This window comes from Dipodomys ordii, unplaced genomic scaffold, assembly GCF_000151885.1.
Source record: "Dipodomys ordii isolate 6190 unplaced genomic scaffold, Dord_2.0 Scaffold134, whole genome shotgun sequence".
In the NCBI taxonomy this organism is placed as follows: domain Eukaryota; kingdom Metazoa; phylum Chordata; class Mammalia; order Rodentia; family Heteromyidae; genus Dipodomys; species Dipodomys ordii.
Genome location: NW_012267350.1, coordinates 3,797,202 through 3,823,558, shown reverse-complemented (window position 1 = coordinate 3,823,558; position 26,357 = coordinate 3,797,202). Strand labels below are relative to the sequence as shown.

The following is a 26,357-nucleotide window of genomic DNA, read 5'->3' as shown; positions in this document are numbered from 1 at the left end:
TGCACCTTGAAAATCTATGGCCCAAATAAACACAATAAAACCTTGGGTACCAGTAACTCATGCCTAAAACCTTAGCTATTCAGGAAACGAAGACTGGGAGGATTGTGATTTGAAGCCAGACTGGGCAGAAAAGTTCATGAAACTCGATTCCCAATTAACTAGCTAAAAGTTATGCTAGAGGTATATTATGTAGTAGAATGTCAACCAAGTAAGCAAGCAAGCTGAACAAGTACAAGGCCCTGAGTTCAAGCCCTGGTACCCTCAAACAAAACAAAAAACTCTGGCACAAGGAGGAAATTTTTCCCATGCTCAGAGTTCGACAGGATGAGAAATCTAGCAAGGCACTTCTCCCATTAGGTGATGGACACTATATTGGGTACCTGTATACCCACATATGGCACACTTTTCTTCACATTTATTGCGAAACACTGGGCTTTCTAGTAACTTTTCATTCAGTCAGAAATCTATAAAACCCAGACCCTGCTAGATGAATGCAGAGCAGCTTTTAACCGCAACTATTAAAGTCTTTGGGAGCATTGCATTACTCTTATCCTGGAAAAACCAATATAACAAAAAAAGAGCACAACTTCTGGTGACAGAGAGATATGAAGTTATAGCCTCCATCTGTCATTAACTGGCTGGATATTCTCATTAAACTTGAAAATCTGAGCTTTGTTTCCAGCTTTTTAAAAAATGTCTTCATAAAGTGCAATTTAGTCATCATCATAATACTGACAGACGAACATACTTGTCAGGGTTATTGACAAGTCTATCACTGTTAATCTCAGATACAGAGGCCAAAAGATTACTGAAGACAGCTTATGTATAGATGTCTTCTTTGCAGGAGCTACTTCCCAGTGGGTAACATCATTCTCCCCTCTCCCACCTCCTCAGACCCACTTCCACAACTGTCTCTCTCTAGATGCCATCTAGAGTCCAGATGCTTGGTTCTGCAAGCTGTCCTCTATAGGATATTGGACATTATGTTTGAAGTAGCTTTCTTTTTTTCGTTTGTGGCCCAATCTGTGTCTTGAACTCAGAGCCTGTTGCTCTCATTTGAGTTTTTTCCCACTCACCAGTATAATTCTACCACTTGAGCCACATCTCCAGTCTGGCATTTTGCTGGTGGATTAAAGGTAAGAGTCTCACAGACTTTTTTGCCCAGGTTACTTTCAAGCTGAGACCCTCCAGATATCAGCCTACTCAATAGCAAAGATTACAAATGCGAGACATTGGCAAGCAACTTATTTTGCTTCTTGAATATCAGAAGGAAATATGAATTCTAGCTCAATAATTGCTTTCGTGCTTCTTCCTGCTGTATCATGAAGGAAGAATCAACATTTAATAGAGTGTGAACTTCATAAAGTCTACAAAATACTTTAAGGTAGAATACAGAACTGGGGTTTTCAAATGTTTGCAACCTTTACAATCAAGAAGACTTGTGAAAACACACACTAATGAACTTACCCCTAGAATATTTGATTCGGGAAGCCCCAGATGGCTCTTAGAATTTGCATTTTTGGTGCTGGTACTAGGGCTTGAAATCAACACTTGGACATTGTCCTTTAGCTTTATTACTCAAGGCTAGCTCTCTACCATTTGAGCCACAGCTCCACTTCTGGACTTTTGGTGGTTAATTCTAGGTTGTCTCAATTTCCTGCACTGGCTTTGAACCACAACCCTCAGATCTCAGCCCCCTGAGTAGCTAGGATTACAGGTGTGAGCCATTGACACCAATTTAGAATGTGCATTTTTAGCAAGGTTATAATCTGGAGACACTTTAGAATCCCTGAGATGTATCATCTCAAGACTGTGTTAAGAAGCCAAGCAATTACCCACTAGTAAGTACAGGATGTCATGGATGTCACAGCTTGCACATTCCTCCCATTGTTTGTGTTTGTTTTGCTGAATTCATTTCTTTGTATTTAAAGGCCTACTACAGTAAAAGCATGACATCTGTAACAAAGAGCCCCAATAGACACAGTTGCCATTATCCTTTGATCTCAGATATTTTTCATTTTGATTTGCTCAGCATTTATCAAAGTTTTCTTAAGGAGGAAAGGAGTAAATATTGTGGGTCTATGAGAAATACAGTTTGCTATAACTCCACTCTGCATTTGTGGAACACTAGACAAAAATCAGTGCATTTAATTGGAAAGTCTTGGAAAAATTATATTAAGGCCCAAAGAAACATAGGTCCCGTGGTTTCCCTTATTTGCAATTACTAGCATATGTCTGAGACAAGCAGAAACAGTCAGATAAGTTGATGTTAGGCTAAATGAACTTCAAGATAAGGAATCAAATGTTTTTTTTCTTTCTTGCTATTGTTTCTAACATATTTATAAGATATTTCTTTGTTGCTTTGTATGTCCCTCTCCCACGGTATAACCCATTATCACTGCATTTGATGTTGGTATAATTTGTAGAGGGGAAGGGAAAAACAAATTGTTTAAATAGGTAGACCCATTGTAACAATGAGATGTACAAGACATTATGTGGAAAAACGAACGAACTTTACAACTTTGGTGTGTGGGGGTTGATGATGGGAAGGGATGGGAAGGGGAAAGAAAGGAGGAAGCAACAATGCTTGATAAGAAATGTACTCATTATCTTGCCCATGTAACTGTAACCCCTCTGTACAGTATTTTTGCAATAAAAAATTTAAAAAATCAGTGTATTTGATTGTATCCTAATATAACTCTTGGAAACCAGTTCATAATTTGCCAACCCTTAACGCACACTTGGGGACCCTGAAGATGATCCCTAGAGACTGATGCTTTTTTTTTGTTTTGGTAGGAGGAGGTTAAACAAAATGGCCATTTTTGGATCAGGAATGAACTTATAAGGATGAAAACAGAATTTCTTATGGAGAGGGTGTGAAGAGTGAGTAGTTGTAACAGAAAACATCTTTCCTTGACTGACCATCCATCCAATGACTCTTAAAGTTGGAAACTGTGTGCTCAGGTCAAATGAGAAAGGAAGCGATAGGCCAGGAGTTGCATACAGCCCCAGGTTTATGGGAAGGAGGGATCACTACAGGACCTAGTGTGGCCGCATGCACTAGAACAGCAGGAGAAAGATGAGCCTAAAGTCAAGCAATTAGAAATAACTCTAAAGATTTAAAATAGATTTGTTTTTAACTTACTTTTAGTTCTTAAATTATCTTGTTTTCCTTTGGATCTTTCAAAGGAATTATTAAATGGGTTCTTTCATTGTGCATTGTTGGTTTCCTCAAATGTCCTATAATCCTAGGCTGCACTTTTTAAAATAAGCATTTTTGTTAGTGTATATAGTTGCGCAAATGTGTTTCATTGTGACATTTATAAGCATGAATAGAGTGTATCCTATTGGACTTAAACCCTCACTAGATATGAGTACTAGGGGAAGGGGGAGGACAAACAAGAGGGTGAAGAATGGTGAATATGGTTAAAGTACTTTATGTACACGTGCAAACTTGAATAATGAAGCTTGTTGAGATTGATTTAGGAAGGGAGGAAAGGGGAAAATAAGAAGAAATTAGGGAATGTGTCTGATCAAGGTACATTGGATGTATGTATGGATATGCCCAAATATAACTGCCTTATCCAACTAATTGATGCTAATAAAATGGGGAAAATGTGATTTCGTCTCAAAAAAATCCAAAGGATTTATACCTTATACTATTGATTTTTTTGACACTACAGTTTCTACTGAAATAATAACATCTCTTTTCTGTTACTGAAAGTGACCCTCACTGCAATAAGAATGAATTCAAAGCTTGAAAATATTAAGTCAAAAATCCTACTTTTTCTTTTCTTTCCTTTCCTAAATTCTACAGTTGAACTTCGGTATGAGGACAGGATGGTTTTAGAAAAAAAGTAGCTTGTATTGATTTCCTCTGGTGGCATGTCAATTTCTTTCTCTACCTGATATGGAAGGCATAGCAGTTGTGAGAGAACTTTATTTTGGAAGATGAAAAGACAAAAATAAGGGAGGCTTGTTGAACATCTTTCCTATTGTCAAAACAAGCAGGCCTTTACTACAGGGTACCCAAGAAGCACAACAGGACTTCAGAACTTTCTATTTCTTTATAGAATACATTTCCTGTTTGAAAGTACAGAGCATCTGTCCTGATGAGGTTGTTGGGTGGTATGCCAATATAGCTATCTGGGAGAAAGTATTTTCTGAACTGTTCAGAATTCCACATTACTACCACTCCAACTTGTTATACCTGAGAACATCTAGCCCAAGATTCTTCCATCTTCAGAGTCTCACCCATTTGCATTCTTTGGTGTTTTGAGTTGGGGCACCCACCCTAGTTTCATCTGTCAAAATAAGCCCTTTCATGTTCAGTCTTTAAGATTTTTGTCAAAAATTTCTGATCAAGTCCCTGGCCTTTTATCCCTTTCTTGTTCTATTATAAATGTATTACTTTTTATAAGTTTTTAATGTCATTTCAGTACAGTTTGGAAAAAAGAAAAATCTACCACTCTGAAGGAGCCTGAATGAACTTTAGATAAACTCTTGCCTACTTAAGTCGGTTCCATAAAGAGCTGGGCTATTTGTGCTAATTTTTATGTACCGGTTCCATCTCTCAAATTCTGTTTCCTCATGGTCCCTTGACATTTTAAACATTAAAATGCTGGTTGGCATATTCTAATACTAAATTATACATGATGCAAATTTAATAATGATATGCAAATGTTAATTGTTACTAAACTACCCAGGCTGCACAATTAAAATCAGTATACACATGTTTACAAAGTTGATAATTTTAAAAATTCATATATATATATATTAATTGAGTCTCAGTAAAATCTTTAAGGTAGATATATCAAGCTATACTAGATGCTGTAACACTGGAGAGAATCCATCTTCAAGTGGCATCTTGCTGAAAATGATCTTAATGTTCTATATCTTATTTAACTTTCTTTATACTTGATTTTCCTATTTATAAACTTGGAATAAAGATAGTAACTGCCTGAAAGGGTAAAAATTACATGCTAAAATATAATAACTTTATACTCCTAGTAAATGATTTAGCAAAAAACACATATTCAAGAAATATTAGGTATTATTAGTAGTAGTAGTGGTAGTAGTAGTAGTATTTTTATCACTGCTCCTTACTTCCTTTTACAGATACAAAAGCAATGTAGCATCAGCCACTTCATTGTTAGACTCAGTAAGAAACAGTTCTTGGTTACAAATTTATGTGTTTTGACACCAAATCAAGCTCTTTTATCACACCCCATGTTGTTTTAGAATGTAGAATATTAAAGAGTTTTCAAAGACCTTTTAAGTTGGAGATAATCATAAAAGGCTCTCTTCTCTCTTTGAACACTAACCAAGATATGATGCCATGTGAATTCTCTAGATGTAAGTTGGGAGATACCTATTTAAAATAGACATCCAATGCCTTTTATCTTTTCTTCCTTAACACTTGTTTATTATATCTGCCAAAATGTGTCATAGTTAGCGAGCTAACACTTACTCCAGTTAATGAGGGAGACTATGGACCAGATTTGATCCATAGTTCTTGGTCCATATTTGCATTCCTAATGCAATATAAACAAACTTTATATAAAATGCTAAGTTCAATGAAATGTGACTAAACTTACTTAAACAAAGAGGTACTAGTGATAATATCAAACCTGTGTACTCACTTCCATATTCTTGGCTCATAAGAGTAAGATATTACTTGGTCTACATTTAAGAAAATCCATACCATTGATTTTCTTTGGATTTCAAATGAGCTGCACTAGGACAACTCATCAACACAGATGATAAAAGTTATAAAAGAAAGATAAAAAGAAACTCAACTGGTAGCTGGAGTGGTCAGGGATTTTCCACTGCATATATCATCTTTCACCAATAGCTAGTACCATGTCTGATCCTGAGATAAGATTTGAAGATAAAGATACTAGAATATTTTTGTTGTTTTATTTCTTTATTTTTTTCTCTTCTGTTTCCATGATGCTTACATACTCCAGAGTATTTCCACATATTCTTTCTGAAGTTTCAGATCTGTGGAATTAAATATTTCCAGGGCATAGAAACTTTATTTGTAGCAAGAATAAACCAAATGGGTATAAACAGGTTTGGGTACACTATAGATGTTAAAGGTATTATATAAAATAAAGAATGCTAACAATATGTACATTACTGTTATTCTTCTTCATCATATTTTTCCCAAAATCCAATGTTACAGAGGAAGATAAATTTTAACAATAGAAGAAATAGATACAAAATTAAAATGTTTTTTCTTTCTTATCATAAGGAGCCAGCAGGGCACAGATTAGCGTTTTAGAATTGATACACTGATTTTATACAGAATTCAAACTGTGATAAGCCTTCAGTGTATTTAAAGTTAATGTAGAACAACTTCCATCTCATAATGGTAACCTATATTTTCTAGTGAGTAATATAGGTTTCTACATTTTAAGCGTGTTACCTGGATTTTTAAGACTGTAGCTGATACCACCAGGCTGGTGATATGACTCAAGTGATAGAGCTCCTCCTTAGCCTGCATGTAGTACCACCAAAAATGTATCTGGTTCCTATTTGCGGACAAGTGAACTTGAGATTATCAACATCCAGTGGCCACACTGAAAATCCTTACTGATCAGAGTCAAATAGTCTAACTAGTAGGCCAAAAATCCTGATACTTTCATGGTAAGAAAGTTAATGAAAGAGGCAGTACTACATGCCCTGAACAAATGGGTGATTAAAGCTTCAACAGAGCTAGCTAGTCAAGATCAGCTTTGGCTCTTCCCAAGCCCTTGCCATGAGAGTGGGATAGGAGACTAAGGCCCAAAGAACATGGAAGTATAGCAAAGCTTCAGATAAGTGTTCCATCTTCTGCTTATTTCAGGTTGCTCATACCTTCTTTACTTGCTGTCTGTGCTCTCAAAAAATGAGCCAGAAACCAGTTATAACTCTGAAATATCAGCAGCTACAGTGACTTTTGGGTTGCCCCTCTCTGAGGCCTAAGCACCGAAATTTGAATTTGACCCTGGCTCATACTACTTTCATACTTCTTTTTTTTTTTTGCCAGTCTTGGGGTTTGAACTCAGAGCCTTGGCACTGTCCATGAGCTTTTTTGCTCAAAGCTAGTACTCTACCTTTGAGCCACAGTGTCACTTTTGGCTTTTTCTGTTTATGTGGTACTGAAGAATAAAACCCAGGGCTTCATGCATGCTAGGCAAGCCACATTCTTAGCCCATTACTTTTATACTTCAGATGTTACAGTTCTCTTTTAGGTTGTTTTCACAGCAGATATAGAGTTGGTGTTTAGCATACAGAAAGTTATTCAAGAGAGCTCCCTTGAGTCACACAGTATTAGGAAGTGGAAAAAATATACCTGAACAAAGGAAGAAGTTAAGATGTGATGAAGTCCAGATCTACAGGGAGCACAGGATGACTTTTCAAAATTGTACAAGTTGGGTCCAAATGGACAGATCCCTTATTTCCCCACATGGAGTTTGGGATACCCCAGAAAAAGAGTAAGAGTATTAAGCCACATGTATTTTATCAGGTGAAATAACCTTGAGGAGGAAGAGAGCTGAGAGATGAGGGTTTCAAGGCAGTTAACCAGCAAGCAATGAGTGATGGCAGGAGCCCATGCAGAATTAGTACTAAGGGGAGGAATATTAAGTATCACTCATGTTGACCAGGTGTTTCTTCATCAACTTCTCATGCTAACCCTACAACAGAAGTTGTTTTGTATCCCAAAAATGAAGAAGCTAAGAGGAGAGAAATAATAGTAAGGGCACCCTGAGTGCTTCCCTCTCAGTTTTAAGGAGTTGTGGGGTGTCCCAACTGTACTCATGATTGTTTTTATTCTCCTGCATAACTTTCATGCTCAAGAGTTCCCTGAGTAATATGTACCCCTACACAGCCAGAGAAGGCAAAACATTAGCCAGAGAGAGGGTGTCAGGTGCTATTAGGAGGTCAATCAGGCCTTCTCAGAAAGGATATACACCATCAGAAAGTTTTACCTTAGTTCTAAATACAATTGAATCTGTCTTGTCCTCCCCATATATAATGAGAAAGATCATGTAGCTATGTACAAACAGCCTCACCTTGACTTCAAAAGCCTTTGGTGACACTTTTATTTTTTCCTGTTTATGGGCAAAAGACCTTAACTATAAGTTGAAGCAATTGGCCTAAAGGGTCTGCAAAGCCTCCTTCTAGCTCTAAAAATTTTGGCTCATAAAAATTTGCAATTGAAGTCAGTAGTAATTAATAAAGGGAATTCAGAAGGAAAAAGTCAGAATCAGTAACACTCTGCGAATATAAAGTGGCACGTGCTACTATAAATAACTGCACACACTTCTTACCTGTGGCGTGAATGAGACAGAATTAATTCTTTTCTTTCCTAAACTTGACTGTGTCCTAGAAGTTTCAATGTATTTTAAATTAAATGTAGATTGACTTTGTATCTAAATCCTGCTGGCTGTCTTCCCATTTCATCTCCTGCTTTGGCGGAGTCGTAGGGATGGTGTAAACACCAAGGTCATCCTCAAAGAGAAACTTAGTGGAGCAGCTGCCAACCAGCCTTTACCCTATGACATTATTACCTTTCTACCTTCCTTTCACCCATACCCCTCAAAGTTTATGATGGTGAAACTTGATGAGCATCGGAGAACAAGCTGTCTTTGAAGTAGGTAAATTATAGACAGATTACAGGATTCAATTAGACAGGAGGAGGAGATGTTCAAGGGCAGACTCTCAGTTCCATTGCATAATACTCGCTTGGTTGAAGGCACTGGAATATATCAGGTACATGGGCACAGCTCCTAATCACAAAAGGATCTAGGTCCACAAAGACAGGATTGGTAAGCCAAGAAATGTCTAGCATGACTCCTGCAGAAATGATCAGTAGTTTAGCAGATGGAGAGGAAATGTGTGCAGGTGAGAAGAAGAGTAATACTTACCATTTGTTGAATATTTACTAGAAGCCATGTGTTTTACAAAAAGTTTTTCATTCAATCATTCCCAAAACTGTCCATAGATGCTATTATTATTATCATTGTGATTAGGAGGAAACAAAGCAGGTGAAGTGCTTTTGTCTCATAGGATTCAACTAATATATGGCAGTGTCTGGATTCAAACTCAGATCTTTTTTACCGTAGATCATGTACTGTTGATTACTGTTCTGCCTCCCCAAGGAGGTACTCAACAATAGTGAGTTAAGAGTTTAAGATAGGGCCACATGCTGGGTGCTGATGGCTCATACTTGTAATCCTATCTACTCAAGAGGCTGAGATCTGAGAACTATAGTTCAAAGACAGCTCAAGTAGGAAAGCTCACGAGACTCTTATTTCCAATTAAGCACCAGAAAACCAGAAGTGGAGCTGTGGATCAAAGTGGTAAAGCACTAGCCTTGTGCACAAGAGCTTAGAGACAGTGCCCAGGCCCTGAGTTCAAGTTCCATGACTGACAAAAAGAACAAAACAAACAAAAAACAGAGTTTAAGGTAAGATTTATGTGGAATGTCAAAGACTGAGTAAGGCTCATAGGAAAAACAAGAAGACATATATTGTAACAAATGAAATAGTCTTATTTACTGGGTGCTGGTGGCTCAGACCTGTAATCCTAATTCCTCAGGAGGCTGAGATCTGAAGGTCACTATTCAAGGCCAACCCAGACAGACAAATCCAAGAGACTCTTTTTTTTGAGGGGGGGTGGTCCAGTCATGGGCCCTGAACTCTGGGCCTGGGTGCTGTCCCTCAGCTACTTCAGCTCCAGGCTAGCATTCTACCACTTGAGCCACAATGCCACTTCCAGCTTTTTTTCTTTTTGCTTATGTGGTACTGAGGAATTGAACTCAGGGCCTCAGGCATACAAGGCAAGCGCTCTGCCACTGAACCACCTTCCCAGCCCCCAAGAGACTCATCTCCAATTAATGGAGAAAATCCAGAAGTGGAGCTATGGTTTAGGTGGTAGAGTGCCAGTCTTGAGCAAAAAAAAAGCCAAGAAAGAACTTGAGGCCCTAAGTACAAGACTCAGTACTGGCACAAAAAAAAATAGAAAAAGAAAGAAAAGTCTCAGCAAAATTGGAGATTTTGAAAAGTCCTGAGATTGTGTGTTGGCAGTGGAATGCCCCTTACACCAATGAATGAACAGCACAGGGTACTTGTAGCAAAGGATGAATAACTAGGGAAATAATTTCATATGGAAATATTGAGTATACCTGTGAACTCAATGTGGCAGCATACCTGTGAAAATTCCTTAGTAAATCTGTGCGCAGTCCTGAAGTTCAATGTGATGAATTTTTGCAAAACTGTGTGCATATTACAGAGAGGAATAGTGAGATCTATCTCACAGAGCTGAGTTCAGCTAATTAAAAAGTTGTATTATAGAGCAGTGGATCTTCAACTTGAGCATCCAGCAGAATCCCATGAGAAGCTTATTAAAGTGCAGATTGCTGGGTACCATTCCTGAGAACTGAATTAAGTAGCTTTGAGGTATGGCTCCAGAATTTGGATTTCTAACTAGCTTCTGGGTGATGCAGATGCAGCCACTTTATGACTACTCTGGGACTGGCAGAGTGGTGTGACTCAGCTTTGAATACAAGGTGAAGGCATTTGCCCTTGAATTTTACCATTTTTACATTCCTACAACCTATGTCACATGTTTTTACTGTCATCAGCTTTGTCTTCCCCACACTGTTTGGTTGAAGGCCTTACCTTCAGCCAGAATAATCTCTTAAAAACACTAAGTCTGTAGCTCAAGATTCAGCTCAATAGAACAATTGCATAACAAGCTCAAGGCCCTGGGTTCCATCCCTAGCACTAAAAAAAAATCTGAATAGGTCAATATCAGTGGCTCCTTTTGTCTTTGTGTGATTATGAATGCTGTCCTAGGTCTTTAATTCCCAAGTAGTCTCCTTTATGGGTAACCTTGAAACCTCCAGAACAAGTCACCTGGCCTCTTATCTACATCTGGAATTATATCTGGAAAATTGGTCTTCTCAGGTCCACCTATCCTCATGTGGTTGAATTCATTTTCTATTTTGGATATTATCCTCAAAATCAAGTCTAATGGAAGCCCTTAGACTTTGGCCAATGGCAATGTCCCTCAAGAACCCTTGTAGAGCACTCTTGAATAGGGTACAAATGGCCTAGTATAATAACTGAGCTGTCCAGTAAACTAGAAGCTCCTTGAAAGTAAACACATTCTTGGCACTCAGTACATGAAGAAATAATTTAATAAATTGTCATTGAACTTGTGTTACTATGGACCTGGCAAGAATTAACCATCTTTTCCTGGGGTAAAAGATAGGTTATGTGCTTTCTTTGACCTACTATAGGAAAAAATTTCTCACAAATAGCACAAAGAAATGACAACATGCCATTCACAATCCAGAAGAAGCTGTTTCTGTTTTAGAATTTTTCCATCTGGGCATTGCAAACCACAAAAGCAACTTTTTGCTTTCACAATGAACATATTCTTTAACAGCACACTTTCCCAAAAGGACACTCCTCCCTTCATTGCATTTTGATCTATCCTGATGTAATTTAAAGTTTGAAGATAGGGTCTGACCTTATCTATCACTGACTGAGCCGTTGCCTCATGAAAATGCAGTTTGAAACTCATTAATAGGGTAGCCTGTACATTATAACTTCGAAGCTCTGGGTTATCACTGATGCTTGCAATTGCTATGGAAACCGGGTTCATATGCACCTTTCAAAGAGCCTACTTTAAAACAGGGGGAAAAAGATGAAGAAAAGGAAGGCTCCTTGGAAGAATGAGCTATTTAGTACCCAGCATGCATAGGCAGGCTCAGTGATGCAAAAATGCTCTGCCTACACAATGATAAAAACAAATCTTTGTATTTTTCAGGAGCTAATAATGTATAACCTTATATTAGAGAATTGTGTTTATGCTGGTAGGAAAGAATGCCTGAGGCAATCATCCCCCCTCCCACCGTGCCCACACATAGACTCACTAACACAGACACTCAAACAAGATGTGCATCCAGAATTTTTAGTATCCCCAAGGTTTTTGCAGCCTGCATTCCTAAGTTCTCTAAAGGCTTTTGCACACTGTAGCTTCAGGGTAAGGCTCAACCAATGTGGGCACTGGTGGAGAATTCAGTATTTTCTACATCCTGTTGCGTATGCACTGGATTTTCCAGTTATAACATGGTAGTGCTACTTTGGTTATTGTGTAAACAATTTTAGGTTGCATTATTTGCTAAATTTTGGATTTTTCCATCCTTCTTCCCTCAACCCACATTTCTTCCTAATCATTGAAGTATTAAATTGGGGAAACAATAGTGTGAACACAAACTGTTAGAAAATTATTCTTCTAGTTGTCACTGCAATATGTTAACTCTTTCAATGTCCTCATCTCTCTGTTTACCTCCCATGTGTGGGATCAATAGTTTTCCCTTTATCTCTTCTGCACCTTCCCGCAAGTCTAGCCAAGGATAAGATGCATCTCTTCTGAGCAGGAACAAGTCATTACACTGAGCTCCCTCTGTCTTCACCTTCAGACAGAAGGAAATTCTACCAGCCCCCACCTTGAAAACTAACACCCACTCTGTAGACATGTAAAAACCATGTGTTCACATTCAAAAAGATTTGTGACCCTCAACTGGAACTCTTGCCCTTTTTTAATATAGAGATCTTCTTCCCTAGGATGCCTTCATAAATACCATTTCAATGTCAAACAACAATCTCCACTTCCTACTACCCACTTCTCCTCCCCCCAACCTCTCCATCAACTTCCTCCTTTTCTCTATCTCTCTTCCTCTACCACCATCTCTCCTTGCCCCATTTCCAACCATCCATCCTTTTCCTACCACTCTCCTTGCCCATCCTTCTCACCATCTCCCCTCCGTCATACCTCCCCCATCATTCCTTTCCCATACCCTTTTCACCAGCTCCCTCTTCCTCCTCTCCATGTCTTCCTCCAACACCTCTCCTCCTCCCCTCCTACCAACTTCCCTTCCACTGCTTCCTGCATCCCACCTCCCTTTTGCTCTTCCACCTTTCACTTATTTTCCCATCACCACAACCCACATCCCTCTTCTTTCCCTAGCATAAGCAACTTCTGCAAAGGAAAGAATTAAGCACAAGCACATCAGTCTTGAGATTCTCTAAGATGACCATTTATTTTTTGAAGGACAATAACAAGTACACCTAAGTACTTTGGTACTTAAAGCACAAAACCTAAAGAAGAGGCAGGATGTTGGTAATGAGTTTGTGGTGATGGCAGCAAACGCAGGTGTTATGTAGGCGTTGGATGACTTGATGGGCAGTTCATTATTTTGGGAGCTTCTTCTATAGTAGTATTTTCATCATGAAGTGGTGGTAGAGTGTTGTTTTCCATCTTCCTCAACTTCAGCTTGAAGCTCCTCCAGAATCAGTTGTCTTGCTAACTGTATGTTAAATCCTTCGCTGCAGTTAAGTTTTCTTCTCATCTCGAACTGCCGCTGTCTCTCTACTTTGGTCAAGAGGTGTTTGTTGGAATGTGCTCGGCTGTTCTCAGAGTCTTTCCTCTGATGGCGGGTCCCAAATGTTTTCATGGCGGCTAGTTTTTCTGCTAACTTGTCCGGAGTCAAGGCTTCCTTTCCATCTGGTTTGATTAGATCTTCCCCGTCATCTTGCATCTCTAGATAAGGATTCACTGGCTCGTTCACTTTCTTTAAGTTGTAGTCACAGTAAGATGTTGACAAGATGCTGGCCTCATCCCACTTCTGGGATTTTTTGCATTGTCCTTCCTTGGCATTTTTCTCTCCGTGTTGCTGAACTGGAGCCTCCATTGAAGAAACTGATGATACCTTATTCTTCAGAATCCCCTTGATGGGCCTATGGGAACCAGAGGAGGCTGACATGTCTGAGAAGCCAGGGGCCGCACTAGGATTGGGCAGCGAAGCAGATGACAAAGATCCGGCTGCAGAGCAGCTGCTTGCTGCGCTCCGGCCAGAAGCAAGGGCTGTTAAGTCTGAACCACAAACTGCCAACTGCCTGCTGATGACACCAGGCACCCAGTGTCGTCACAAAGGATCACGTGCCCTGCACTGCAAAGGGCTTTTCCTAGGTCACTGCTATTATGACCACCGCCTCAAAGCCCACTCTGGTGGCCATTTTCTTCCTTTGTAACAAAATAAGCTAGGAAGCATCTATTCGTAGCAAATCCAAAGAAGGGGAAGCATTGTTCTGTATCTTCTCTATGCCTAGTCAGCATAAAGGAAAGCTAAGACGCTATATACAACGTACTTTTTATATACGTATGTGCTAGCCCTAGACCTTGAACTCAGGGGCCTGGGCACTGTGCCTGAGATATGTGTGTGTGTGTGTGTACGTGTGTGTGTGTGCGCGCATGCACGCGCACGCGCATGCGTGCACTAGTACTCGAGCTTGAACTCAGGGCCTGGTAACTGTCCCTGAGCTACCACTCTACCATTTGAGCCACAGCTCCACTTCTGGGTTTTAGAGGCTAATTAGAGATAAAAAAAATCTTGTAGACTTTCCTGCCTGGGCTGGCTTTGAACTGTAATACTCAGATCTGAGCCTCCTGAGTAACTAGAACTACAGGTATGGTCTAACAACACCCGGCTATAAATGTATACCCAAAAAAGAAAGCATGAAAGGTACTGTCTCACAGAATGCCCCCTCCCCCAGCAGCACTTGAATTAACTAGGAACCTGGATGGGGTTCTCAGATTATTCACAGTATTCATTCCAACCTACCCCTCTGGTGCTGGCCTTCACATTTAAAGAAACTCTCACCTTATTTCAAGTAACCATCATTTCTTGTGCTGACTATAACCAAAACCTTTGAACTGGGCCCTCCCTATGTATACAAATACAAAAACACACATGTATATGTGTTTATATTTGTATATTTATATATACATATATATGCATATTTATATATGTCCTAGACTGTAAACTCTTTCCTCGTTTGGTTTTTAACTGGGAGTTACAACTTTCTAATTAATTCTACTTCTCCCATAGTAACTTCTCAATTGTCTGAAACTTTACTTCTCAAAATCCATGCTAACTAAATGTTGGTCAACCCTTAGTTCTACCTTTCTTGCAGGTATGATTTTGCTGAGCTAGAATAATTTGTAACTTTACTCATCTGTGAGAACCTGAGCTCTTCTAAGTAGTTCATCTTAGTTTCCCTTCTCATAACTTCAATTCCTCCTTTTACTCTTACTACCTCCAGTCTTCCTTTCAGTTCCCATTAGTCCTTTCCAATGTTCCCTTTCTTATCTGCTCCAACCGTCTAACTACCCCTGCCAGATCTCATCTTTTCCACTTCAGTTCTTCAGCTCCCTCAGTCACTTCAATTTTAGGTCCCTGGCACCGTTAAGGACTCTCAAGAGACTCAGAAACCCTTGAGAGCAACCATCTAAAGGAGAGAAAAGGCCAATTGGAAACAGGATGTTTTATTTCCTCAAATGGACTTTGGAGACATCCAGACATCTACTTGATGCCCTGGCAGTCTCTTTAGATGAAAACTTGTGTAAGATTACACAACAGAGCAAAAGAAAAATTTAGAGGCTTTGCCCACAAAAATTGGTTCCAAGTAGTAACAATTTGTCCCTTTTTTTTTGGTTAGAAACATAGTTCATGATACGTATAAAAAACATAGGTCCCATGATTTCCCTTATTTACAATATCTAGTATATGTATGAGTCAAGCAGAAAAGGTCAGATAAGGTGAAGTTAGGAAAATGAACCCTAAGATATGTATTTTAAATGTTTTTTTCTTTCATGCATTTGTTTCTAATGCAATTATAAGATTATTTCTTTGTTGCTTTGTATGTCCCTCCCCCACAGTATAACCCTTGCTTTCACTGTATTTGATCTCGGTATAATTTGTGGAGGGGAAGGGGCAAAACAAGTTGTTTAAATAAGGATACAGGTGGACCTGTTGCAACAATGAGAAGTACAAGTTGTCATGTCAAAAACGAACTTTACAACTTGGGAGGGGGGGGCTTGGTTGGGGGGGAGGGAGGATGGGAAGGGATGGGAAGGGTAAACAAAGGAGGAGGCTACAATGCTTGATGAGAAATGTACTCACTATCTTGCCCATGTAATTGTAACCCCTCTGTACAGTATGTTCACAATAAAAAAAAAGAAAAAAAAGAAACCTAAAAAAAAGTGGAGATAAACCAGTGAGTTTTATAATACTGTGTTGCCTGATTTGTGGCCAAAATTCTAGAATTAAAATTATAAGATTTATGTTTGCATCTATGTGTTTGTATATATATGTACATATAAATGTATATATATCTTACGTATTTCATATTTCTCTCTCACTGGATGGTATTACCAAGTTAATTTATAAAATCTATTAAAGATGGTCTACTCAAATTTGTATAGAGATAAATAAAACTAATATATATTTTTTAATCTTTCAGAAAGAGAGGAACTAATGCAAATGCTTTTGAATTTCACATGACTTGGGTGAGTCTTCAGGAAATTAGATTGACAGTAGTTCAGTTTAATAAAACGGAAAATGCCTTTTGTCTTATTAGCATTAAGTAGAATAGGAGTATATGTTTTATTCTACCTGTTTACTAGTATCTCTGCCAAATATTCAAAATTATAAAAATTACAAAAAAATTAAGAACAAATGTACAAGTAATAATGTAGTAATCACTGTAGCTAATTATTTATGTATAGCAAGTATAACAGTTAAACAAAATCTCATACACTTAAATTTTTTAGGTTTGGCTTTTGTGAGGCTTGCCTGATATCACAAGGCTGCAAGCCTAGCTAATGACCATCTAGGTATGGTGGCATATGCTTGTAATTCCAATGCTTGGAAGGCTGAGGCAAAAGGATGGCAATTTTAAGGCCAGTCTGAGCCACACAGTAAGATCCTGTTAAACACACACACACACACACACACACACACACACACACACACACACACACACACACACGCACCACCCAAACAAACAAATGCTATTAGGGAAATAACTTCACATGATATGTAGTCTTGTTTGATATTATGATATGCCTGCTTAAAAAGAATTTCCAAGCTGAGCCAGTGACTGAGTTTGTAATCGTAGCTACTCAGGAGGCTGAGATCTGAAGATTGAAGTTTGAGGATAAGGTTCCAATCTATCCTGGACATGAGATTTTATCTTCCATTATCCCCTCCATAAGCCAGAAGTAAAACTGTGGCTCAAGCAGTAAAGTTCTGTCCTTGAATGGAAAAAACCCAGGGACAGTACCAGGACCAGAGTTCAAGCTCCAAGACCAGCAAATGCACATAAACGTTTCCCAATTTTTTATAGTGTGAAACCTTCAAGTTCCACTGAGTTAAAAGAAGTAATAGACATTTAGAACATATCCCAATCACTTCTAAGTAAGACAAACTACTAAGCACTAATTACTAAACTTAAGTTTAAGTTTATATAGTTTTTCTTGATAAAATGTATAGAAAAAATAAATATATACGTGAACCTATTAGTAAACATAGCAAAATGTTTTATAAGGAAATAGTATGTACCAATAAGTAAGATGATATATTCATAAATTTTACTAGTCTGCTTACATTGAATATAGATATCTCCAACACACACCACAACTATCTACTTCCTAGTTTTCTCTGTAAAGGAAGGGTTATTGATAGCTTAAATTTCTTATCAAAATATGACATTAAAGTGGGCACTGGTGGCTCATGCCTGCAATACAATCTACACAGGAGGCTGAGGTCTCAGGAATGTGATTTGAAGCCAGCCCAAGCATAAAAGTCCATGAGACTCATATCTCCAATAAACTACCAAAAAAAAAAAACCAGAAGTGCTAGTCTTGAGCAAAAGAAGCTCAGGGACAATGCCCAGGCCATGAGTTCAAACCCCAGGACTGGTACCAAAGGAAAAAATATGGCATTAAATTACTAGAAATAATAAAGGTAATGGGAAATAACTTTGTAAAATTTGAAAGGAAACTAAGGTATGTTTTTAGTAAGGAAACATATATGAGTTATGGAGAATATGTTTTCATTAAGGGGAAAAGACAGTTATTTTAGCCTAAAATAAAATGACTTTGGTTTTTCCCCAATAAGAGAAAGAGGAATAGGTTGAACACTGAATGGATATAAGGAAAATGCAGAAGGTTTGTAGCGAAGGTGTTTTATGTTTGATCAAGCTACTAAGATTGGACAGACTTTTTTCATTTCCAAATGTTTATTTTATCAGATTATCTGAACATTAAATTTATCTTCATTTGCAAGCCATAGTTACCTGAAGTTTACTGTTGTTTTTTTTTCATGTGTGTGTATTCACTTTTATTGTACATTTGTTTTCTAAAAGTCTGGTATAATTTTCTGGAAAAGTTCAAATTGCCACAATACAGGGAGAGAGCTTTGTTTTTGTGCTGCCAATTTTTGAGAATTTAAATCTGGGTTTGGGTTGTGATAAGTATTTCATCTGTGAAGTCTGTATTTGTAACAATATCTTTATTTGTAACGATTGTACTTTTATTTTTCTATATTCTCTATCTTCAGAATTTTTGTTCTTTCCCACTTCTACATTCCCTAGATTAAGCCAAAACAAAACAAATGCACAAAACATGTATATATTTGGTTGGTCATGGGGCCTGAACTCTGGGCCTGGGCGCTGTCCCTCAGCTCTTCATCTACCACTTGAGCCACAGTGCCACTTCCGGTTTTCTGGTGGTTTATTGGAGATTTATAAGATGATTTCTTTGTTACTTTGTATGTCCCTCCCCCACGGTATAACCCCTGCTTTCACTGTTTTTAATGTTAGTATAATTTGTGGAGGGGAAGGGAAAAAACAAATCGTTTAAATCGGGATACAGGTGGACCCACTGCAACAATGAGATGTACAAGTCGTTATGTCGGAAAAACGAACTTTACAGCTTTTTCCCTTCCCCTCCACAAATTATACCAACATCAAATATAGTGAAAACAGGGGTTATATCATGGAAGAGGGACATACAAAGCAACAAAAAATCACCTTTTAAATATGTTAGAAACAATAGCAAGAAAGAAAAATCATTGGAGTCCTTATCTTGGGGTTCATTTTTGTCTAGCATCAACTTATCTGACCTTTTCTGCTTGTCTCAGACATATATTAGTTATTGAAAATAAACACACATCTTTTGTGCTGCATCAGTAGCAGACAGATTTATTTATGAAAGATTTTTCCCTTTTTTTTTTTTGTTGTCCCATACTAGGGTTTGAACTCAGGGTGCTGGGGCTATTCTTCAGCTTTTTCTCTCAAGGCTGGCACTCTGCCTCTTAGGCCACAGATTCACTTCAGCTTTTGGTTGGGTAGCTGGATATTAGAGACTCATGGACTTTTCTGTGATTAAACCGCAATCCTCAGATCTCATTTGCCTAAATAGCTATAAAATTACAGTTGTGAGCCGCTAGCATCCAGCCATAATTTTGGGGTCCAGTAAATGGGGCTTGAGCTCAGTCTCTCATGCTCTTGTTTGTTCCTCTACCTTTTCAGCCACATCTCCACTTTATTTCCCTTTCTTTTTTTTTTAATTTTTATTTTTTTTATTGTGAAAATACTGTACAGAGGGGTTACAATTACATGGGCAAGATAGTGAGTACATTTCTCATCAAGCATTGTAGCCTTCTCCTTCGTTTACCCTTCCCATCCTCCCTCTCCCCCCATCCTTCCCCCCCCCAAGTTGTAAAGTTCGTTTTTGACATGACAACTTGTACTTCTCATTGTTGCAACAGGTCCACCTGTATCCCTATTTAAAAGACTTGGTTTTCCCCTTCCCCTCCACAAATTATACCGACATCAAAACAGTGAAAGCAGGGGTTTTACTTTGGGGGGGGACATACAAAGCAACAAAGAAATAATCTTATAAATGCGTTAGAAACAAATACATGAAAGAAAAAAAACATTTAAAATACATATCTTAGGAGCTCGATAATTACTAATACAAAGTTACAATTTGGTTTTGTATCTGTTAAAAGAACAACGTTTTCTCAGATTATTGTAAAGGGGTTTTTTATTGAGTAATTCTCCTAGGGAACAAATATCCTATGTCTTATGTAAATAATTTCCTTAAGTCTAGAAATCTCTACTTGCTGGACTAAACAACTAAATTTCCATCTAATAATCTCTGCTTTTTTTTTTGAAAGCACTCATCCCAGAAGAACACATGGACACAGTCACATGTAGCAAAGGGGTTTATTGCCAGTGGGGCTGACAAGACCATCTCCCTCATGGGAGAGGAAGAAATGGCACCTGTCTTTATTCAGGGTCATCCTTATACAGTCCCAGGACTAGAGGTAGGAGGTACTCCCCATGAGCAGCTGGTCACAGAAGATAGCACATAGGCAGGGTGGAGTTCAGGTCTGTGTAAAAGTCGGGAATGCAGACCTATCCCCAGGGACAGCTCTCTTTAATTTGTGAAGGGCAGGGTGGAGTTCTGGTATGGATGGAGGGCATTTGACTGATGCAGCTGAGGGCTAGAGATGCTTGTTAAGTGCTTAAGATGGAGACTGTCAAGACCCCAATGTCAAGCCCCAAGTGGAAGAAGAGATACTAACAGTTTTCTTCTCAGTAAATGCCTTCCTGGCTGCTTCTACCATCTTGCAATCCTCCACCAAGGGAGTGAAAGCCTTAAATGATTTAAAGGAAATAGCAGTGTCTCTCTTTCTCCTTTCCTTGAAAAATAGGGATACCTGACTAAACTTTAATCAGGCATCTTTTGACTATTAGTCAAATCTAATTTATTTCCCCCACCACAAGATTCCATTGCTGGCAGAGTGAAGGAAGGGCGTGACATTGTCCAAAAAGAAATGTACTTATTACCTGATTTAATCAATTCTCACTTCTCTGTACATGACTTTTATAATAACATTAAACAAAACTTTTAAGAAAGACTCCATTGCTATAGTCCTATACCGATTGTGACAGATAGTCTTCTGTTGAAAAGATTCTCTCTCAAGGTCTATGGCAAATGTCACGAACAATGTTTTGCTTCTAAACAGCAGAATACCTATTTTGCTCATTTCAGACTCCATCTTTATTGTACCTGTCTGTATCATTATGACATAATGCTCTGTCTGGCACGTAGTGCATCTGTCAAAGATAATCATTGGATGAATATTAACTAATAGATAATAAGGTAATTTGGGGGAGGTGAGAAAAATGGGGCCCTAGATCAGTTAAAGTTTCAATTTGTCCATTCCGTCACATGAACATATGTGGGATTTAGGAAGTGTTACAAAGACTGCCTTTGCAACATTTTTGTCCTTCACAGGCCTCATTTTTCACAGGCAGTAACATTTTTTGAAAAACAAAAAGCAAATTAAGATCCAGTTTCACATTTTCCCCTCCAGGTAGCATTCACAAGTTTTGTTTTTTCCTTCTGATAACATTTTGCTTCCTCTTCTCTCCCTCAAGGTCTTTCTGCATTTTAGAACACAAAAGCAAAGCATGAAAGAATCATAAAACTTTTACAAAAGTCTTAACCACCTTAAGTTCAAGTTGTCCTATATTCTCTAAAGTCCAACTAACTGAAGGGATTCTGCAGTTACTTTAAAACTCTATCTTTCATCCCCCAAAAAGTATGCCTTAATACCATAGTCTGAAAAATAATGAATTGTATGGCGAGGGCTTTCATGGATGCAAAAGCTGATATTCAAGGCTATAGGAAAAACTACCAGTAAAGCAGAAAATATCCCCAAACCTCCATTATTCAGAAGAAACTTTTCTTATTTTTTAATGTTTTTATTTATTTATTTATTTTATTTGTGAACATACTGTACAGAGGGGTTACAATTACATGGGCAGGATAATGCGTACATTTCTTACCAAGCATTGCAGCCTCCTCCTTTGTTTACCCTTCACATCCCTACCCAGCCTCCCCCCCCCCCCCCCCCCCCCAGTCCCAATCCTTCTCCCCCTTCCCCCCCCCCCCCCCCCCCCCCCCGCACCAACGCTGTAAAGCTCCTTTTGGACATGACAACTTGTACTTCTCATTGTTGCAACAGGTCCATCTGTATCCTTAAACAAGTTGTTTTTTTTTTTTTTTTGTCGGTCGTGGGGCTTGAACTCTGGGCCTGGGCGCTGTCCCTCAGCTCTTCAGCTCCAGGCGAGCGCTCTACCACTTGAGCTACAGCACCACTTCCGGTTTTCTGGTGGTTTATTGGAGATAGGAGTCTCACAGTCTCTCCTGCCCGGGCTGGCTTTGAACCGCGATCCTCAGATCTCAGCCTCCTGAGTAGCTAGGATTACACGCGTGAGCCACCACCGCCCGGCCCAGAAGAAACTTTTCAAAACAAAACAAAACTTCATTGGGCACTAGTGATGACACTTACAATCTTAGTTACTCAGGAGGCTGAGATCTGAGGATAAAGGATGAAGCCAGAGTGGGTAGAAAAGTCTGAGTGGATTCACCTCCAATTAACCAGCAAAAAGTTGGACTGGAGTCATAATTCAAGTGGTAGAGCACAAACCACGATCAAGAAAACCATGCAAGAGTTTCAGGCTTTGAATTTAAGCCCCAGCACCTGAAAAATACATCTAACTCAAAGGGATCTCAAAGCAGCACACACACATAGGTTGTCTTCCTGGCTAGTAGGCACAGCAGGTTTGTACATGTTTAGATGAAAACAGGGTGTTTAAGAGATGAGGATTTCAGTACACTGGAATTTTACTTTTGTGTATGCACAGCACTCACTCCCACACACTGTGATCTGAATACACAAGCTGCTTAGTATAGAATGAGACAGCCATCCAACAGGTTTTCTATGATAAGAGCTCATCATTCACTGACACAATGGCAATTTAGTATACTGTATGAGCCGTGTGTTTTGTGACCAATTGGTCACAATCAAAATCATTTAAGAACAAAATCCCTAGGCAATACAGATTTTAAAAGTAATACCTTTCAGCTGGGCACCAGTGGCTCAGGCCTGTAATCCTAGCGACTCAGGAGGCTGAGATCTGAGGATCGAGGTTCAAAGCCAGCCTGGGCAGGAAAGTCCAAGAAACTCTTATCTACAATAAACCACCAGAAAACTAGAAGTGGAGCTGTAGCTCAAGTGGTAGAGTGCTAGCCTTGAGCTGAAGAGCTGAGGGGCAGTACCCAGGCCCAGAGTTCAAGCCCCATGACCAACAACAACAATAATAATAATACCTTTCACCTACCACTTGTTAATAATATTTATTTATTTATTTATTTATTTTTTGCCAGTCTTGGGCCTTGAACTCTGGGCCTGGGCACTGTCTCTGAGCTTCTTTGCTCAGGTGAGCGTTTTATGTCTTGAGCCACAGCACCACTTCCAGTTTTTTTCTAAGTAGTTTGTTGAAGATAAGAATCTCATGGAGTTTCTTGCCAGGGCAGGTTTTGAACCACAATCCTCAGATCTCAGGTTCCCAAATAGCTAGTATTAGAGCCTCTGTCACCCAGCTGAAAGTTTGTTTTGTAAAAAAACAAATCCAAATTTTGAGACTTGATCATCAAACAATTGTTTGTTTGTTTGTTGTTGTTGTGGTTGTTGTTGTTTTGTAGTTTGTGGCGCTAGAACTCAGAGCCTTGATGCTTTCCCTGAGCCTTTCTTTGCTAAAGGCTAGCACTCTACCACTTGACAAACAGATCCACTTCCAGCTTTTTTGGTACTTAATTGGAAATAAAAGTCGCACAGACTTTTCTGTCTGGGCTGGCTTTGAACTGCCATCCTCAGATTTCAATCTCCTGGGTAGCTAGGATTACAAATGTGAGCCAACAGTGCCTGGCTATCATCAAAAAATTCTCAGTCTAAACACAGAAGAACAGGCTTGACTACTACAAGTATAAGTTATCAAAAATCAGCCATCTTTGTAACATACCACTTTATACCATTCAGTTATTCACTGCTATTGCCCTATCACAAGAGTTGAGAACAGATGTCTGATGTCCCTTCCTTTCCTCTTTACTTCTCTCCCTCTCTCTCTTCCTCTTTCACCACACACTCACACACATGTAGTAGAATACTAAAACTTCCCTAGTCAGTGACATATTTTATGTAGTGCAGATGCAGGCCTAGAAATTCCTTATTTTAATACATGTTTTGTATTCATCTAGTATATTTCTAGTAGGAGAACTTTCATTTAGAGTATACAAAAATGAACCTGTGCTTTAGTGGTCTTTAGTAGGTTAATATGTGGTAAATATATCTAAGAATATCTGTTGTTCTGTATTGTTTTTAAATAAACAAAAACCTATGTAGGTGTTTGTGTTAGTCAGTTTCTACTACCCAAGATAATCAGCTTATAAAAAGAAAAAAAGATTATTTGACTAATAGATAGTGTGTGTGTGTGTGTGTGTGTGTGTGTGTGTGTGTCCTATGGCTTGAATTCAGACCTTGGGCGCTGTCTCGGAGCTTTTGTGCTCAAAGCTGGTTGTCACTTGAGCCACCACTGGACTTTTGGCTTTTTTTGGTGGTTAATTAGAGATAAAACACAGACTTTCCTGCCTGGGCTGGCTTGGAACTGTGATTCTCAGAGCTCAGAATCCTGAGTAGCTAGGATTGCAGGTGTGAGCCACCAGCACCTACCTTGAATTACAGTTTTAAATGTTGAAGTCTATGGTTGGTTGATCCCATTGCTTTTGGCCTGTGATGAGGAAGTGCATCAGGGTTGAAAGTGTGTGGTGAAAGAAATGGTTTCTCACCTTATAACTGGGAATCCCAAAAAGAGAGACCTCCTTTTATGGAGAGAATAATTTCATCAGTGAGAAGTTCTACTGTTTACAAGAAATTTCAACTCTCTCTCTTTCTAAGGGGGTAATCTCTTTTTGTAAAGTTAAAGAAAGGAAACAATGTTATCAGTGGGCATGTCTTTCTGGAGTTAGAAAGTAATGTCAGTGATAGCAGAAAATAGGTTGTACAATGACTGTGTGAGGACTTTGTAAGCAGTTTTCTTCTATCTCTGTAAAAAGGTAGTCACACATCTATAAATCATTGACAGGATTTTTTTATTACTCTGATTTTTATTACTCTGACTTCAAATCTGTTACTCTTTTAAGCTTGTGATTATCCCTGCTAATCAAAGGCAATTGGAGCTACAGGCAATCTTCCCCATTGAAAAGTTATTTCTCTATTGTGATACTATTGTAAAAGACAGATGTAAAACCATCAGAAGAAATTCTCCATATTTTAATGCTTGAATAAAAAATATTACAAATAGCCTGTACAATTAATTAATGGTAATTTTCATACACTTTGGGGTGCAACTACTTCTCAGAAACAAAATAATTAAAGATGACAATCAGGGCTAGGAAATTGGCGTAATGGTAGAGTGCTTGCCTCACATGCATGAAGCCCTGGGTTCGATTCCTCAGTACCACATAAACAGAAAAAATCTGGAAGTGGCACTGTGGCTCAAGTGGTAGAGTGCTAGCCTTGAACAAAGAAGCTCAGGGATAGCACTCAGGCCCTGAGTTCAATCTCTAGGACTGGCAAAAATAAAAGATGAGAAGCAAAACATTGTTTTGTCTGGTCTTAGACTACAGGAAGGACATGAAGCCCAATTTCTGGGTGATCGATGACAAGCATTTTTATATGTTTTTTATTGTAAAAATACTGTACAGAGTGGTTACAGTTACATGAGTAAGGTAATGAGTACATTTCCTACCAAGCTTTGTTACCTCCTCCTTTTTTCCCCTGACCAACCCTTCCTTCCCAAACTCCTCCCTTCCCACCCAAGTTGTAAAGTTCTTTTTCAACATAGTATCTTGTAAATCTCATAGATACAATGGGTCAGACTGTATCCTTATTTCAACATTTTGTTATTTCCCTTCCCCTTCTCAAATTAAAGAAGTGTTTATACAAGATGCAGGGCACTAGAATCAAATACAGTAAAAACAGAGATAACCGTGGGGGGAAGAACATACAAGAGAAACAAAATAAAATCACATAGTATATTTTAGATACATAAAAAACAATAGCAAGAAAGAAAAAAACATGAGTGTCCCTATCTTGGGGTTCATTTCACTTAACATCCTTTTATATGAGCATATGTACATAGCTTTTGAGGTTTTCTGCTTGTCTCAGACATATACTAGTTATTGCAAATGAGGGACACCATGAGATCTATGTTTCTTTGGGCCTGGTTTACTTCACTTAATAGAATTTTTTCCAAGTCTTTCCATTTTCTAACAAATGAGGAGATGTCATTCTTTCTGATGGAGGCATAGAATTCCATTGTATAAATATACCACATTTTCTTGATCCATTCATCTACTGAGGGGCATCTGGGTTGGTTCCATATCTTAGCTAAAGTAAATAATGATGCAATAAACATAGACCTGCTGGTAGCTTTAGTGTGGTCTTGTTTGTGAACATTGGAGTAAATGCCCAAAAGCGGGATTGCTGGGTCATAGGGAGCTCGATGTGGAGTCTTTTGAGGAACCTCCATACT

The 26,357-nt window shown here is 38.7% G+C and overlaps 1 protein-coding gene across 1 annotated transcript; it reads right to left on the bottom strand.

Moving 5' to 3' along the window:
* Window positions 1-13,288: 13,288 nt before the first annotated feature.
* LOC105996654 (type-1 protein phosphatase inhibitor 4-like) lies at window positions 13,289-13,825 on the bottom strand. Its single transcript, XM_013030845.1, has one exon. It carries the CDS (start codon window positions 13,823-13,825, stop codon window positions 13,289-13,291), a length of 537 nt encoding a protein of 178 aa, XP_012886299.1.
* Window positions 13,826-26,357: the final 12,532 nt, after the last annotated feature.